The sequence below is a fragment of the Centruroides sculpturatus genome, unplaced genomic scaffold (genome assembly GCF_000671375.1).
Source record: "Centruroides sculpturatus isolate CEXI.00-Female unplaced genomic scaffold, Cexi_2.0 scaffold698, whole genome shotgun sequence".
Taxonomy (NCBI): Eukaryota; Metazoa; Arthropoda; class Arachnida; order Scorpiones; family Buthidae; genus Centruroides; species Centruroides sculpturatus.
The window spans coordinates 361501-378457 of record NW_019385119.1 but is presented as its reverse complement, the minus strand read 5'-3'; the positions used below and the strand labels follow the sequence as shown (position 1 = coordinate 378457).

Below are 16957 nucleotides of genomic sequence, written 5' to 3'. Positions count from 1 at the left end.
TACACACATAAATAAAAATTCACTTGACCTTATCATTATCTTGTAAGCAAATGGATATTTATATTCTACTAAAGAAAATGAAATAAAGGGATGAAAGTCTGTTTTGCAGATGTAAAATTAATCTTTTCAAAACTAAAATTATGTATTGGGTTATACAATTTTTCCTAGGCTTTTTGAAGTAAATTTTTGATGGCTTCAATAAAATCAAAATGATGTTATATTTGGGTACGTTATAGCTATTTCAAAGATAAGAGAATCACAAGAACTACCATTAAAAATTATTTTGAATTTGATATGTTTTTAGTGACTAAAAGAGAATAAAAAATGCTGTTTGTTTCTCATGTGACCAGAGAAAATGTTGCAGAAGCTACTATAAAAACCTATGCAGTTTATGGAGAAAATGCTTTAACAGAAAACCTGGCAGTTTTAAAAATGTTAAGGATGAAAAACCAGATGTTAAAAATGAGTTAATCAAGAATACCCTTGACTGAGGACCTAACAAGGATTAGAATTAAAATTAACTCTAAAATGACTATAAAAGAGCTGCAAAGACTTCCAAGACACAATTAAAGTTTTTAAAGAACCTAAAAGAACTAGGCTAAGTGAAGTTCTAGAATGCCTCATCAGCTCCCTGAAAAAAATTTGTTCCATTAATATATCCAGTAGGATGCTATTTTGACATATATTTTAAACCATCTGATAATGGGAAATGAAAAATTAGTAGTATATGATATTGCACTACGATTAGCATTAACTACCCTAAAGCTAATGCTAATCAGAAGATATCTGTTTGGTGGAATTGGAAAAGAATCATTTGTTATGAACTATAGATATATAATGAAATGAAAATGATAAGTACTGCCAACAACTCAGAAGTTTAAAAGAAACAATAGTCCAAAAGCATCAAGTATTAAGCTATAGATGAGGAATCATAGTCCATCAAGACAAGCTTTTTGGGCTGCAATTTAAAAAAATTGTAGGCCTATAAATTTCCACTAGCCCTAGCACGTAACATTAGTTTTTACACAAAATTATTATACCTATATACTTGCAACTAGACACAATTTGAAATAATTTGTATTATGAAGTTACTATCGTCATAGTCTGTACTTCTGAGCGTCATCTGTCCGTCCTTCCTTAATCTTGAGAACAGAGTTAGATAGATGAAAGTCGAGACCAGATATAGAAAGCCTAGAAGCAGGAGGCCCCAATTATCTATACATGAACTTCTGATGCAAACCAGAAGTCACCTTATTTCAATTCAAAAATTTCCCCCAAAAGATGTTAGATAGATGTTGACTGTCACCACTCCATAGCTAACAGAAAAGTATGATGTACAAAGGCAAGACACTATAGTACTAATTTGAGATGGAGAGCATATACTTTAAAGTAAATAAATTAAAAATTGCAGTCTTGTATTGTGATGTTACAATAAATAATTGCTCATTCCTTATAAAGATTAAGTAATCTTCAGATAGACAATAATAATAATATTAAAATATATTAATTCAAGATTTATATACTTTAAGAAACTGTGAATGGCATAATGTTAAATAATATTCAGATTATAAAATTTGTGCATGAAAGCTATCATTTTTCCATGCTTATAAATGCATACCTTGCATAATGTAAGAGCATGCACTTATATGTACTGTACCAGCTTACTTTGGCTGTACTTATGTGTCAATCAAAATACAAATGTTTTGATAACAGAAACAACTCATTGACATCTCTGTAATAACCATCACACAGGCCTACATGATACTGGAATTTTTGAAATTGCAACTGTTTTACAGTAATTCAATCACGCTGATCACAAATATCACATAGATTTTTCATATAAAACAGGTCACAGCATTATACAAACAGCAAAATATTCTACTTTTAATTGGAAAGTGAAACGATACAGTGAATGCAAAAAGTATTTGTACACTGCCTAGTTTCAATTAAGTCCAACCTTTTCAGCATTATTTTATGCAAGTAAGTCAACATGATGAATGCATCGTGTTTCTTACGGGGTGACACTACACGAATCATTTAATAGTGAGTGCAAGATCAAATAAATTCTACATTCTCAAAGCCAGTACTCAAACTTGCTGCTACGCAGCACATAAAAAGCATTCATACATCTGACCACAGAGTTGTGTTAACATCTCTGCATGACTTAATTTCTGAATATACCTAGTGTCATAGTGTCACTTGTCTCTACTGGTGCCCTATCATCAGGCCATTCTACTGAAACTGCAACAGTGACTATTTGCAGAAGTATAAGTTAAAAGGGCAAGGAAACTACTGAGACAGAAGAGTTATAGTTAAGCTTCACAATCAGATCAAACCATTAAATAACATATCAAAGCTGGCTGAGTGGCCTCAATCAACCATTCAAGGCATTATTGATTGAGATTGAGAGACATTGAAGAATAAACACAGAACTGGCCATTCCAATATCCTGACCAAACCAGATAAATCTCTAATAATTTATTGTATCAAGAAATACCCTAAGATTAGTGCTCTAATGATAGCTGCTGACTTGGGTAAGAGGTGTGAGAGTATCAGCCAGTACAGTGCACAATGTGTGCAAACAACAAGGTTATAATGGTCAAGAGGCAAGAAATTCTGGTTGAACAAACAAAACCAGAAGAAACGTCTTCATTTTGCTTTACAATATGATAATAAGGACGAAGACTTTCTGGAAATGGATGGTATTCACTGATAAAAGCAAATTCAATACTTTTTGCTCCAATGGAAAAGGGTGATTTGAGAAAAAAGAATGTACAGAACTCACATTATTTGATTTCTACAGTAAAACATAGAGATGAATCTGTCCTTGTATTGAGCTGCGTGAATGCTGTACGGGTTGGAAAATTTGCACAATGAGGGGAATCATTGTCCACAAGCATTACATAAACATTCTATGGTCTAACCTTTCTAGTAGTGTGAATAAAATGGACTTCCAAGACAACCAAGTTTTTATGCAGGAAAAAGATCCATAGCATACTGTTCATAATATCAAAATGTGGCTAGCATACAAATTCCTGCACAACTCCATTCTCTTCCCCAATCTACAAAAATTAATCCAATAGAACATATTTATGGAAAATTCTTGTTTTCAACAAGAATTTTCCATAAAAAGAAAAAGTGCCTCCAAAAAGATCTCAATACTATAATAGCAGAATGGAACTCTATACCATCTTCCGTAACACCTGTAGGTGACATCAATGCTTGCTTCTCTGTGCAATCATAAATGCTAAGGGAATCCCTATAAAGTACTGAATTCAGCAAGAAACCATCTTATTTTTGGGAATATTTACAAGTGTATATTTATTATACAGTAAGACCCCGCTTAATGCTGATTCAGTATAACGCAGTCTGCTTGATGCTTAAAAAACGCTCAAAATTTACACGGTATTTCATTGATTCATATATAATACAATTATTCCCAAACACGAACCAATCAGAAAAAGGTGGCAATTTGTTGTAGCACTGTACTTCCCTTAAATCTGTTTGTTTGGTGCAATTTTGGAAAAAATATAACATCATGGATGTCATAGGAAATATCAACTTCGCTTGGCAAGAATTAACTGATAAATGCATGAACAAAGTGTGGCAACTAGTTATAGCTGAAGGTATCCAAGAATTGTCATCAAGAAGAGCCTATCGCTGTGTCATTAGGTTGATAAAATTGTCAACTTAAATCAATACAGGAGATGTAGACAAGCAGGATATTATTGGTGTTACTGGGGAGAGCCTTACCAACAAAAACCTTCAAGAACTGGCAGAACAAGGAATTCATGTAGAACTGGAAAATAGATTCTGAAGACGAAGAATCCAAAAAATTCTCTAGTTTTCCTTAGTAAAAGTTTGATAATGATAACCAAAATCGTTTATCAAATTGTAGCTAATGATCCAGATTTTGATAGGAGTGCCAAAGCAAAACGAGGCATTTTGGATGCGATCTTCTGCTACTGACGTATTTGCTTAAGGAAAGAAAAAGAAAGCGACCAATGAAACTATATGACATTGCAAAAAACAAGAATTTCAGAAGAGCCAGGACCTTTGTCACAAAAAATTAACTTTACATTTCTGTGCGCATATGTTTGTGTATTATTTAACACATATTATTATGCAAAAATTTATATAAAAATAACTTAAAATTATGCGCTTTGTCATCTAGGAACACATTCCGTGCCTTAAGCAGGGTCTTACTGTACTTGGAAAAAATTGACATTTTTTTTATTTTTATCTAACACTATCTTTTTTGATCTTAAATCATTTCTATATAAAGTTTGCTTAATGTTTTATTCCATTGACAAAGCACCCCTTAATCTTCATGTAACTATCATTAAATGTATAGAGTGGAACCTGTATGAATATTTATTGCACTTGCTATAGTTGGCTCTATAATAGATTGGAAAGCGAAACAATAAATGGTGCTACTATATCAATGATTGTGTAGGTTGGTTTGTGTTTTGGCACAAAAGTCATACAGGCTATGCTATGCCATGACAAAATAATTGTGTAACATTTTGTGAAAATTCATTTGAAACTGTGTTTGAAGTGTATTTCACTTATTTTAACTTGTGTGTTGTTCTTTATTAATGCATTATGGTTTCAAGAGGCTGTGTTAATAGCCCAGATTCATCTTATGTATGAAGTAGTTTTGTAATAAAGTCAGTACAATATAACAGATTTTGTCAAAAAAACATGTATTTTGTAATCAAACCTGGGAGACCAGGACAAGAAATGGCCTCTATATAGTTTTTCACATGTTGAACTGAGAAAACAGATTCAAGGCTAGAAAAACTCTTTCATTTGCTATTTCAATGGTATGGCAAGAGTCAGTGACTCACGAGAATGTTATTTTTGTTTGATCCTTTGACAACAGCAGTAACGAGCTACAATAAAAAAATGAAAGTATATCGTTTATTTTCTGCTGTCAGACATATTGCACAGTCCTGATTTTCTGTACTATCACCTCCTACATCATGAAATCTCTCATCAAAATCACAAATTTAGTTATATTGCAGCAAAGTCTTAAACATTTGTTTAAAGAAACAGAAAAATTCTTTAAGACTAATTTTGTTTTATATTTTCATTCATTAACTGTATTTTCTTTTCATATATGATATTTTAGAAAATTTTATCATTATTCAATAAATCTTGTATTGTATGTTATCCTTAAGAAAATTTAACTTGATTAATTTCATGATTTTCTTTTCACAACTGTGAAAATTTCTTACATTGTGGACAAAAATAATTTTATTTTTCAAATTAGCATAGTACTGTACATTTAATCTAAATTGTTTGAGTTAAATTTAATTAAACCTAGTCAAAAAAATAAATTTTGTAGATATGTTATTAAAAACAGTTTTTACTTACTTTGCATAAATGATTTTGCCCAGTTTATAAGAGCATGCTCTGATATATGCAAAAATATGGTAACAATTTTTCTCAAAATATTAAATAAATTTTGAAAAAATTAAATATAATTAAAATGAACGTTAATGAAGTCAAGCTAATAAAAGAAATTTGTTTTGATGTATTCTTTTAGAATAGCTATGGTATATAATAAACATCTATACCGAAAAAATATAGTTTTATAATGTAATAGCAATTTTATTTACTACTCAAATTTCAAATTGACAGTTTATTTACAACCATCAATAGCACAATATTACACTTTAAAACCACGACTCTTCCTTCGACCACGAGCTCTCTCAAATTTTCTTCCCTTTGATCTAACATAGGGCCTATAAAAGAAAATATTTGTTATTTTAAAACATGAAAATCAACAATTTGATTATATTTAATCCAATTAAGATTTCAAAATTGCAAATAAATGATATTCAGATTTTTGAAATAAGCAAATAAAATTTAATTATTAATTCTTTTTACCTCTATGTTTTTATTGCTTTACATTTCTGTGTTTATACCATCTACTTGTTTTACATCTTTATTAATTTAATTATAAATTAATAAAGATGTAAAACATTTTCAAAATTTCGTAAACAATATGTACATAAATATTTTAATTAAAATCTAATAACCATCATCATCAAAATATTATTATAAATTTGATAATTAAGTTAATACAGTAGAGCATCGATTATCCAAAAGCCAATCATCCGAAAGAATTCCAGTCGGCAAATTTAAATTTTTGCCAGTGCTGTGGCGCTGCAATCTTTGGCTATGTCTTGGGCTACTCAAATATTTTACGTTTTTGATACTAAATTAACTTCTGAAGTATAATTTTTTATTGTTTTTATATTTTTCAATATATTTATTTTGTTTGTGCAAAATAAAAAAGCAATTTTTAACGATATAATAGTCTTCGTTAGGCTTAACATCGACAAAAATTCAACGTGAAGCGACACGCAATGGAGAAAAATGTCAAGATGGGATAAATTAATATATTTTTTCGTACATAATCGGTTATCCGAAACATCTATCTTCCGAAGAACCCTAGTTCCCAATTGATTTGGATAATCGACGCCCTACTGTATTAAGACAAATTGAGATTTCAGTTCTTGATTTAAAAGCCAGTCTGAATTGCAATTACTTATGTTGTAATTTTATAATTTTGAGTTTTAATCTATAGTTTTAATAATACTTACTTAGTGTGGCTGTGTGGAACTCCAGGAGCTGGACCAAAATGTCTACATGCTTCTCTAGCTTTTCTTGGTCCTACAAAATTAATAACTCCTCATTAATTTTATCACAGTAATTCATAATTTAAGCAAATTTTATTCAAACATGTATACTGTATTAATGAAACAAAGCTGTAAAGAAAAAGTTAAACACTATTCAAACATCACTGAATGACATTATGATGACCCATTTTATTATTATTATTGAATCTATTTACTGGAAATTAATTTCAACAATTTTATTTCAAGTCATAGGTTAAAGTTACACTCCAGTTATCTGTTGTGTTAAAACATTACAGTTTATCAATTTACATCTGTACACCTACCCAAATTTATTTATTATACTCTCAATAATTAATTTTAATCCTTCAATAAAGTCTTTGGATCCATTCTGACAACATTTGTACATTCAGAAAGGACATATATAGCAAAGATAAATGTAAGAAAGGTAATAATTGTTTTAACAGATCTTACACAATACATAATTAGCATATCTTTGAAAAAAAATGACATTATAAAAATAATAAAGATATCTTCAAATGTTTTAAACAACCCTTTTAGAATTTGGTTTAAAAAGTAGTTGAATCTTTTGAACCATGAAAGTTGAAATGGAATAAGGCACATTTATATATAGGAATAAAAGATGACGTTGATCAAGTGCTGTCCCTTCGCTCTTTTGTTAAGAGTGATATTCTTTATCAAAGAATTTAAGAATTAAGAGTGAAGGGACAGCACTTTATCAATGTCATCTTTTCATTCCTGTATATGAAGAGAGATTATTTCAAAAAGAACAGCTCTCTTCAATCAATCTCACCATCCTTAGTGAAATAATTTTTGAATTATGGAACACAATTCCAGTACTAGCCTCATAAAACTTTCTTGTCTGAAACAACTTTTGTTATATTGTCAGTATCATGAATGGCACTAGGGTGGGATGAGAGCAATGCCACCTCATCCTAAAATAATTTATTCGATTTTACCTATATTGACCATTAATGGAGAATTTCTTTAAATGTGTATTGATCGTTCACCAAATAATTACAATTTTCATTAAACTTTCCACTCACATCTTACTAAAGATCAATTGTTAAATTTAAAATCTGCAGATAACATCCACCTCACTAAAACAATGTTCTGTCCCACCTTCACTCCCAGAATGAAAATCATAGCACTGGTCAGTGGCAGTATCTTTAATAAAAGCATTCTTAAATTATCCTGGAACAACTATTCTTTGAGTGTTAATATGCCCTTAAGTAAATAAAAACTATAATTGAAACCATCAATCAAAAAGGGCCAATGTCAGGAAAACCTAATTTTTTAATTACAAAAAACTAAATTGTTTTAACACACTGAAAAAACAGTCTTAACAATGAATTAAATAATAGTTTACACTTTGTTCAATTACAAAGGTGATTTGATAGGATATGAGACTTCAAAATGAAAAACATAAGTTAGTGAATCATTTCTTTTATTTTTCAACACATTTTCCCTTCTAATTCAACATAGTAGAACCAGCAAGTGCTGAAGTGCCATTATGCCTGTTCTGTAATGATCAACTTCTCCGTTGCAGCAATAAGTTATTTATCCAATTTAAATTTCTTTTCGACAGGGAAAAGTTTGAGCTTGAAAGCCATTTTGTGCTAGATATGGTGAGTAGGTTGAGTGGAGAATTACTTGGAATCATAACTCATTCAATTTCTTTTGAACAATGTGACTTATACAAGAAAGTACATTATCATGATGGAATAGCACATTTTTCTGTAATTGCTGCTATTCAATTGACAGCATAATAAAGACAGTTGATAGCTTAGTCTTTTGTAAGGTAATCAATGAGAAATGCCCTCTTAAAAAATCATGGTCATTACCTTCCCAGTTGATGGAAATGACCTGGCCTTCTTTGGTGGAGAATTGCAATGATGCTTTAGTTCTTGAAATTGCTGTTTACATTATGGAATATAGCAATAATGTCAAGTTTCATTAACTGTCATGGGATTTGTGAACTTATAGATCAATTGTTCGAGAACAAAATAATACAAGAATTCTTACCAGAGATACTTTATTAAACCTGTAACATTGATGACATTTTGACCATTTGGAAGTTTGAACTAGATGTGAATAAACTGTTGCAGTGATTCAATGTCAACCATTAAAGATTCACACTTAAAATAGACAAAATTAGCACTAACGAGGTCCATTTCCTTGATCTCTACATGATGTTAAAAAATGGCAGGATTGACACATGGGTTTATAACCTGCAGGAATAAAGCAGGTAGATACCTGCTTTATTCCTGCAGTTTCCAGTGACCTATACCGTTATAAGCTGGCTGGGTTTAGAGCATTAGTTAGTAGAACTTTTACACATTGCTCCAACACTAAAGGTACTAAGATAGAATTGGAGTGCATTAACAGTATAGCAATAAAGCACAGATATAGAAAAAAAACTTATTCCATCATTAGCTCATAAAATTGAGTGTAAGAACAATATCCACCCCACTAACAACAGGAAAGAAGAGACACAACCTCGAGAGCAGGAACAAAAACACCTCATAGTGGCTATGATCCAAGGCTGCAAGCCACTTATAAAAGATAGCAAAATATGTTAACATATCAGTGCAATCTGACCATCTTTTGCTTACTATCCAATGCCAAAGATAAGATCAAAGTGAATAGAACCCCAGGGGTATATTGTTCCCATATTGGACAATAGATTTGAAAGAGATCTTATTTATGTGGGCTCTACTAATAGATCATAGACATGTAGAATTAAAGAACATCAAGAGGACATCCCTAATAATAAACTAGTAACAATTCTGGTCCAATATGTGAATGAGCCAGGGTGTCAATCATCTGGAGTAAGGCAAAACTATGAGTTTTGCCTTACTCCAGATGATTGACACCCTGGCTCATTCACATATTGGACCATAAGGAGTCTTAATGCATCAACTGATGGAAAGTGCATTAATAGTAAAAAGACCATGAGACAATATCCATTGCTTGGCAGTTTTTGGTTGATAACTCTCTAAAGGGGAGCAGATAAATGATATTACAACATGATGATACTATAGATAAATAAATTTTTGTACTATGTGCATGTATCCTCTTGTTATAATAATTTGTAGAATATATGTAAAATGTAACACACGTGTTAAATATTCAAAAACCAGTCAACATCAAAAAGAAAACAATTTTAAAAAACGTTATAAAACAGAATCTCTACAGTTCTGTAAAGTTCAATGCTTGATGCAGGCCCCTTCTGTTTTGTATTGAATTCAAATATATATTATTTGCTGAAAGATTGTATGAATGGTATCAGTGTTTAATTTATCTATGTTCCAGCTGTTACAGACTTTTATAAAAAAAACAAGATTCACACATTTTTCTAATGCTTCTTTACTGTTTTTTAACACAATTTTATATATTAAATGATAAACTATTTATATTTAAATAACAATTTATAGATACAGTATTTAAAACTTCACCTTGTATCAATACAGTTCCTTTTCCTTTTGGTGACTTCAGAGCTAACTGATCAAAAGTCATTATTTCACCTCCAGCTTTCAAAATTCTACCACGAGCTCTCTCAGTAATTCTCAAAGCACAGATCTATAAATGACAAATTTAATAAATATTACTATAAATGTCAAACAATAAAATATTTTTGTTTCAAATCCTTAATTAGTTATTAAGGATTTGAAACAAAAGTATTTGAAGCATTTTGGTAATTATCAAGATAAGATCATACACAACACACTGCACTTTCTTTTATTGCTCTTTTTTTGGATTGTTCATTGTCACCCCATCACTTTTGGAAATGAGAGTACACAAAACAATAAACTTTAATGTTGTGGTAGTAAAAGGATGGTTTTCTAAGGACTGTTATTGTCTTTGAGAAATTATATGACAGTCAAATATCAGAAAAAGAAGAAACTTTGATCAGCATTTAACTGATATTTAAAAAGTTCTATAAAACAATACTAAGCCTGACCCAGAGATGATATCTTCATTCAGATAAATTATTTATCTACAGGGTTAGTGAGAAATAAGTTTCCCCACTTCAGAGAGCTCTGGAGAGCATGCTACTGCTCAAAATGAGACAAAATTTGGACTACAAATAATTCAATGTGCTTGACATTTCTTACATAAATAAATTAGTAAAAAGTACATAATCCGTCAATAGGTGGTGCTGGAGCACACAGAAATATTGAATGTGTGCACACACACAAATGTTGAATATGTAGTACTAAATAACTGCTTAATATGTCCTTCTTCATTTTAAACAATGTGCTCTAATCACAAAACCATATTTCCCACAGCTGAACACAGTGAGTCTTCCGGAATATCCAGAACATGGTGCCAAATGCAGTCCTTCAGATCTGGCACAGATGCAGGTTTTCTACAATAGACACTGTCCTTCAGGAAACTCCATAACCAAAAGTCACAAGAAATGATATTCAGTGAGCAAGGAGGCAATGCTAAAGGAAAATAATGGCTGATTACCCGTGCATCTGTGAAAGGCTGTCTTAGTATGGTTTTGCGATTATAGCACATTGTTAATAATGAAGACGACATATTGAGCAGTTTTAGTGCTACATATTCAACATGTCTGTGTGCTCCAGTGCCACCCATCGATGGATTTTTGTACTATATATTTTTTTTAATTTAAGAAATGTCAAGCACATCATTTGAATTATCTGTAGTGCAAATTTTGTCTCATTTCGAGCAGTAGAACACACTCTACTCTCTAACGTGGAAAACTTATTTCTTACTAACCCTGTACTTTGGTATTTAACAAACCTGTTTATAATAATAANAATGGATATTTATATTCTATTAAAGAAAACGAAATAAAGGGATGAAAGTCTGTTTTGCAGATGTGAAATTAATCTTTTCAAAACTAAAATTATGTATTGGGTTGTACAATTTTTTCTAGGCTTTTTGAAGAAAATTTTTGATGGCTTCAATAAAATCAAAACGATGTTATATTAGGGTAAGTTATAGCTATTTCAAAGATAAGAGAATCACAAGAACTATCATTAAAAATTATTTTGAATTTGATATGTTTTTAGTGACTAAAAGAGAATAAAAAATGCTGTTTGTTTCTCATGTGACCAGAGAAAATGTTGCAGAAGCTACTATAAAAACCTATGCAGTTTATGGAGAAAATGCTTTAACAGAAAACCTGGCAGTTTTAAAAATGTTAAGGATGAAAAACCAGATGTTAAAAATGAGTTAATCAAGAATACCCTTGACTGAGGACCTAACAAGGATTAGAATTAAAATTAACTCTAAAATGACTATAAAAGAGCTGCAAAGACTTCCAAGACACAATTAAAGTTTTTAAAGAACCTAAAAGAACTAGGCTAAGTGAAGTTCTAGAATGCCTCATCAGCTCCCTGAAAAAAATTTGTTCCATTAATATATCCAGTAGGATGCTGTTTTGACATATATTTTGAACCATCTGATAATGGGAGATGAAAAATTAGTAGTATATGATATTGCACTAGGATTAGCATTAACTACCCTAAAGCTAATGCTAATCAGAAGATATCTGTTTGGTGGAATTGGAAAAGAATCATTTGTTATGAACTATTGATATATAATGAAATGAAAATGATAAGTACTGCCAACAACTCAGAAGTTTAAAAGAAACAATAGTCCAAAAGCATCAAGTATTAAGCTATAGATGAGGAATCATAGTCCATCAAGACAAGCTTTTTGGGCTGCAATTTAAAAAAATTGTAGGCCTATAAATTTCCACTAGCCCTAGCACGTAACATTAGTTTTTACACAAAATTATTATACCTATATACTTGCAACTAGACACAATTTGAAATAATTTGTATTATGAAGTTACTATCGTCATAGTCTGTACTTCTGAGCGTCATCTGTCCGCCCTTCCTTAATCTTGAGAACAGAGTTAGATAGATGAAAGTCGAGACCAGATATAGAAAGCCTAGAAGCAGGAGGCCCCAATTATCTATACATGAACTTCTGATGCAAACCAGAAGTCACCTTATTTCAATTCAAAAATTTCCCCCAAAAGATGTTAGATAGATGTTGACTGTCACCACTCCATAGCTAACAGAAAAGTATGATGTACAAAGGCAAGACACTATAGTACTAATTTGAGATGGAGAGCATATACTTTAAAGTAAATAAATTAAAAATTGCAGTCTTGTATTGTGATGTTACAATAAATAATTGCTCATTCCTTATAAAGATTAAGTAATCTTCAGATAGACAATAATAATAATATTAAAATATATTAATTCAAGATTTATATACTTTAAGAAACTGTGAATGGCATAATGTTAAATAATATTCAGATTATAAAATTTGTGCATGAAAGCTATCATTTTTCCATGCTTATAAATGCATACCTTGCATAATGTAAGAGCATGCACTTATATGTACTGTACCAGCTTACTTTGGCTGTACTTATGTGTCAATCAAAATACAAATGTTTTGATAACAGAAACAACTCATTGACATCTCTGTAATAACCATCACACAGGCCTACATGATACTGGAATTTTTGAAATTGCAACTGTTTTACAGTAATTCAATCATGCTGATCACAAATATCACATAGATTTTTCATATAAAACAGGTCACAGCATTATACAAACAGCAAAATATTCTACTTTTAATTGGAAAGTGAAACGATACAGTGAATGCAAAAAGTATTTGTACACTGCCTAGTTTCAATTAAGTCCAACCTTTTCAGCATTATTTTATGCAAGTAAGTCAACATGATGAATGCATCGTGTTTCTTACGGGGTGACACTACACGAATCATTTAATAGTGAGTGCAAGATCAAATAAATTCTACATTCTCAAAGCCAGTACTCAAACTTGCTGCTACGCAGCACATAAAAAGCATTCATACATCTGACCACAGAGTTGTGTTAACATCTCTGCATGACTTAATTTCTGAATATACCTAGTGTCATAGTGTCACTTGTCTCTACTGGTGCCCTATCATCAGGCCATTCTACTGAAACTGCAACAGTGACTATTTGCAGAAGTATAAGTTGAAAGGGCAAGGAAACTACTGAGACAGAAGAGTTATAGTTAAGCTTCACAATCAGATCAAACCATTAAATAACATAATCAAAGCTGGCTGAGTGGCCTCAATCAACCATTCAAGGCATTATTGATTGAGATTGAGAGACATTGAAGAATAAACACAGAACTGGCCATTCCAATATCCTGACCAAACCAGATAAATCTGTAATAATTCATTGTATCAAGAAATACCCTAAGATTAGTGCTCTAATGATAGCTGCTGACTTGGGTAAGAGGTATGAGAGTATCAGCCAGTACAGTGCACAATGTGTGCAAACAACAAGGTTATAATGATCAAGAGGCAAGAAATTCTGGTTGAACAAACAAAACCAGAAGAAACGTCTTCATTTTGCTTTACAATATGATAATAAGGACGAAGACTTTCTGGAAATGGATGGTATTCACTGATAAAAGCAAATTCAATACTTTTTGCTCCAATGGCAAAAGAATGATTTGAGAAAAAAAAATGTACAGAACTCACATTATTTGATTTCTACAGTAAAACATAGAGATGAATCTGTCCTTGTATTGAGCTGCGTGAATGCTGTACGGGTTGGAAAATTTGCACAATGAGGGGAATCATTGTCTACAAGCATTACATAAACATTCTATGGTCTAACCTTTCTAGTAGTGTGAATAAAATGGACTTCCAAGACAACCAAGTTTTTATGCAGGAAAAAGATCCATAGCATACTGTTCATAATACCAAAATGTGGCTAGCATACAAATTCCTGCACAACTCCATTCTCTTCCCCAATCTACAAAAATTAATCCAATAGAACATATTTATGGAAAATTCTTGTTTTCAACAAGAATTTTCCATAAAAAGTGCCTCCAAAAAGATCTCAATACTATAATAGCAGAATGGAACTATATACCATCTTCCATAACACCTGTAGGTGACATCAATGCTTGCTTCTCTGTGCAATCATAAATGCTAAGGGAATCACTATGAAGTACTGAATTCAGCAAGAAACCATCTTATTTTTGGGAATATTTACAGGTGTATATTTATTATACAGTAAGACCCCGCTTAATGCTGATTCAGTATAACGCAGTCTGCTTGATGCTTAAAAAACGCTCAAAATTTACACGGTATTTCATTGATTCATATATAATACAATTATTCCCAAACACGAACCAATCAGAAAAAGATGGCAATTTGTTGTAGCACTGTACTTCCCTTAAATCTGTTTGTTTGGTGCAATTTTGGAAAAAATATAACATCATGGATGTCATAGGAAATATCAACTTNCAAACACGAACCAATCAGAAAAAGGTGGCAATTTGTTGTAGCACTGTACTTCCCTTAAATCTGTTTGTTTGGTGCAATTTTGGAAAAAATATAACATCATGGATGTCATAGGAAATATCAACTTCGCTTGGCAAGAATTAACTGATAAATGCATGAACAAAGTGTGGCAACTAGTTATAGCTGAAGGTATCCAAGAATTGTCATCAAGAAGAGCCTATCGCTGTGTCATTAGGTTGATAAAATTGTCAACTTAAATCAATACAGGAGATGTAGACAAGCAGGATATTATTGGTGTTACTGGGGAGAGCCTTACCAACAAAAACCTTCAAGAACTGGCAGAACAAGGAATTCATGTAGAACTGGAAAATAGATTCTGAAGACGAAGAATCCAAAAAATTCTCTAGTTTTCCTTAGTAAAAGTTTGATAATGATAACCAAAATCGTTTATCAAATTGTAGCTAATGATCCAGATTTTGATAGGAGTGCCAAAGCAAAACGAGGCATTTTGGATGCGATCTTCTGCTACTGACGTATTTGCTTAAGGAAAGAAAAAGAAAGCGACCAATGAAACTATATGACATTGCAAAAAACAAGAATTTCAGAAGAGCCAGGACCTTTGTCACAAAAAATTAACTTTACATTTCTGTGCGCATATGTTTGTGTATTATTTAACACATATTATTATGCAAAAATTTATATAAAAATAACTTAAAATTATGCGCTTTGTCATCTAGGAACACATTCCGTGCCTTAAGCAGGGTCTTACTGTACTTGGAAAAAATTGACATTTTTTTTATTTTTATCTAACACTATCTTTTTTGATCTTAAATCATTTCTATATAAAGTTTGCTTAATGTTTTATTCCATTGACAAAGCACCCCTTAATCTTCATGTAACTATCATTAAATGTATAGAGTGGAACCTGTATGAATATTTATTGCACTTGCTATAGTTGGCTCTATAATAGATTGGAAAGCGAAACAATAAATGGTGCTACTATATCAATGATTGTGTAGGTTGGTTTGTGTTTTGGCACAAAAGTCATACAGGCTATGCTATGCCATGACAAAATAATTGTGTAACATTTTGTGAAAATTCATTTGAAACTGTGTTTGAAGTGTATTTCACTTATTTTAACTTGTGTGTTGTTCTTTATTAATGCATTATGGTTTCAAGAGGCTGTGTTAATAGCCCAGATTCATCTTATGTATGAAGTAGTTTTGTAATAAAGTCAGTACAATATAACAGATTTTGTCAAAAAAACATGTATTTTGTAATCAAACCTGGGAGACCAGGACAAGAAATGGCCTCTATATAGTTTTTCACATGTTGAACTGAGAAAACAGATTCAAGGCTAGAAAAACTCTTTCATTTGCTATTTCAATGGTATGGCAAGAGTCAGTGACTCACGAGAATGTTATTTTTGTTTGATCCTTTGACAACAGCAGTAACGAGCTACAATAAAAAAATGAAAGTATATCGTTTATTTTCTGCTGTCAGACATATTGCACAGTCCTGATTTTCTGTACTATCACCTCCTACATCATGAAATCTCTCATCAAAATCACAAATTTAGTTATATTGCAGCAAAGTCTTAAACATTTGTTTAAAGAAACAGAAAAATTCTTTAAGACTAATTTTGTTTTATATTTTCATTCATTAACTGTATTTTCTTTTCATATATGATATTTTAGAAAATTTTATCATTATTCAATAAATCTTGTATTGTATGTTATCCTTAAGAAAATTTAACTTGATTAATTTCATGATTTTCTTTTCACAACTGTGAAAATTTCTTACATTGTGGACAAAAATAATTTTATTTTTCAAATTAGCATAGTACTGTACATTTAATCTAAATTGTTTGAGTTAAATTTAATTAAACCTAGTCAAAAAAATAAATTTTGTAGATATGTTATTAAAAACAGTTTTTACTTACTTTGCATAAATGATTTTGCCCAGTTTATAAGAGCATGCTCTGATATAT

At 31.2% G+C, this 16957-nt stretch overlaps 1 protein-coding gene across 1 annotated transcript; it reads right to left on the bottom strand.

The window, feature by feature from the left end:
• Nucleotides 1-5595: 5595 nt before the first annotated feature.
• On the bottom strand, nucleotides 5596-10274 carry LOC111635043 (60S ribosomal protein L18-like; the record flags this gene model as incomplete). The annotated part of the gene is given in 3 exon segments (XM_023379891.1): nucleotides 5596-5750; nucleotides 6615-6684; nucleotides 10127-10274. Coding segments are annotated over 3 exon segments (294 nt in total), but the record flags the coding sequence as incomplete, so codon positions are not given.
• Between the last annotated feature and the right edge of the window lie 6683 nt (nucleotides 10275-16957).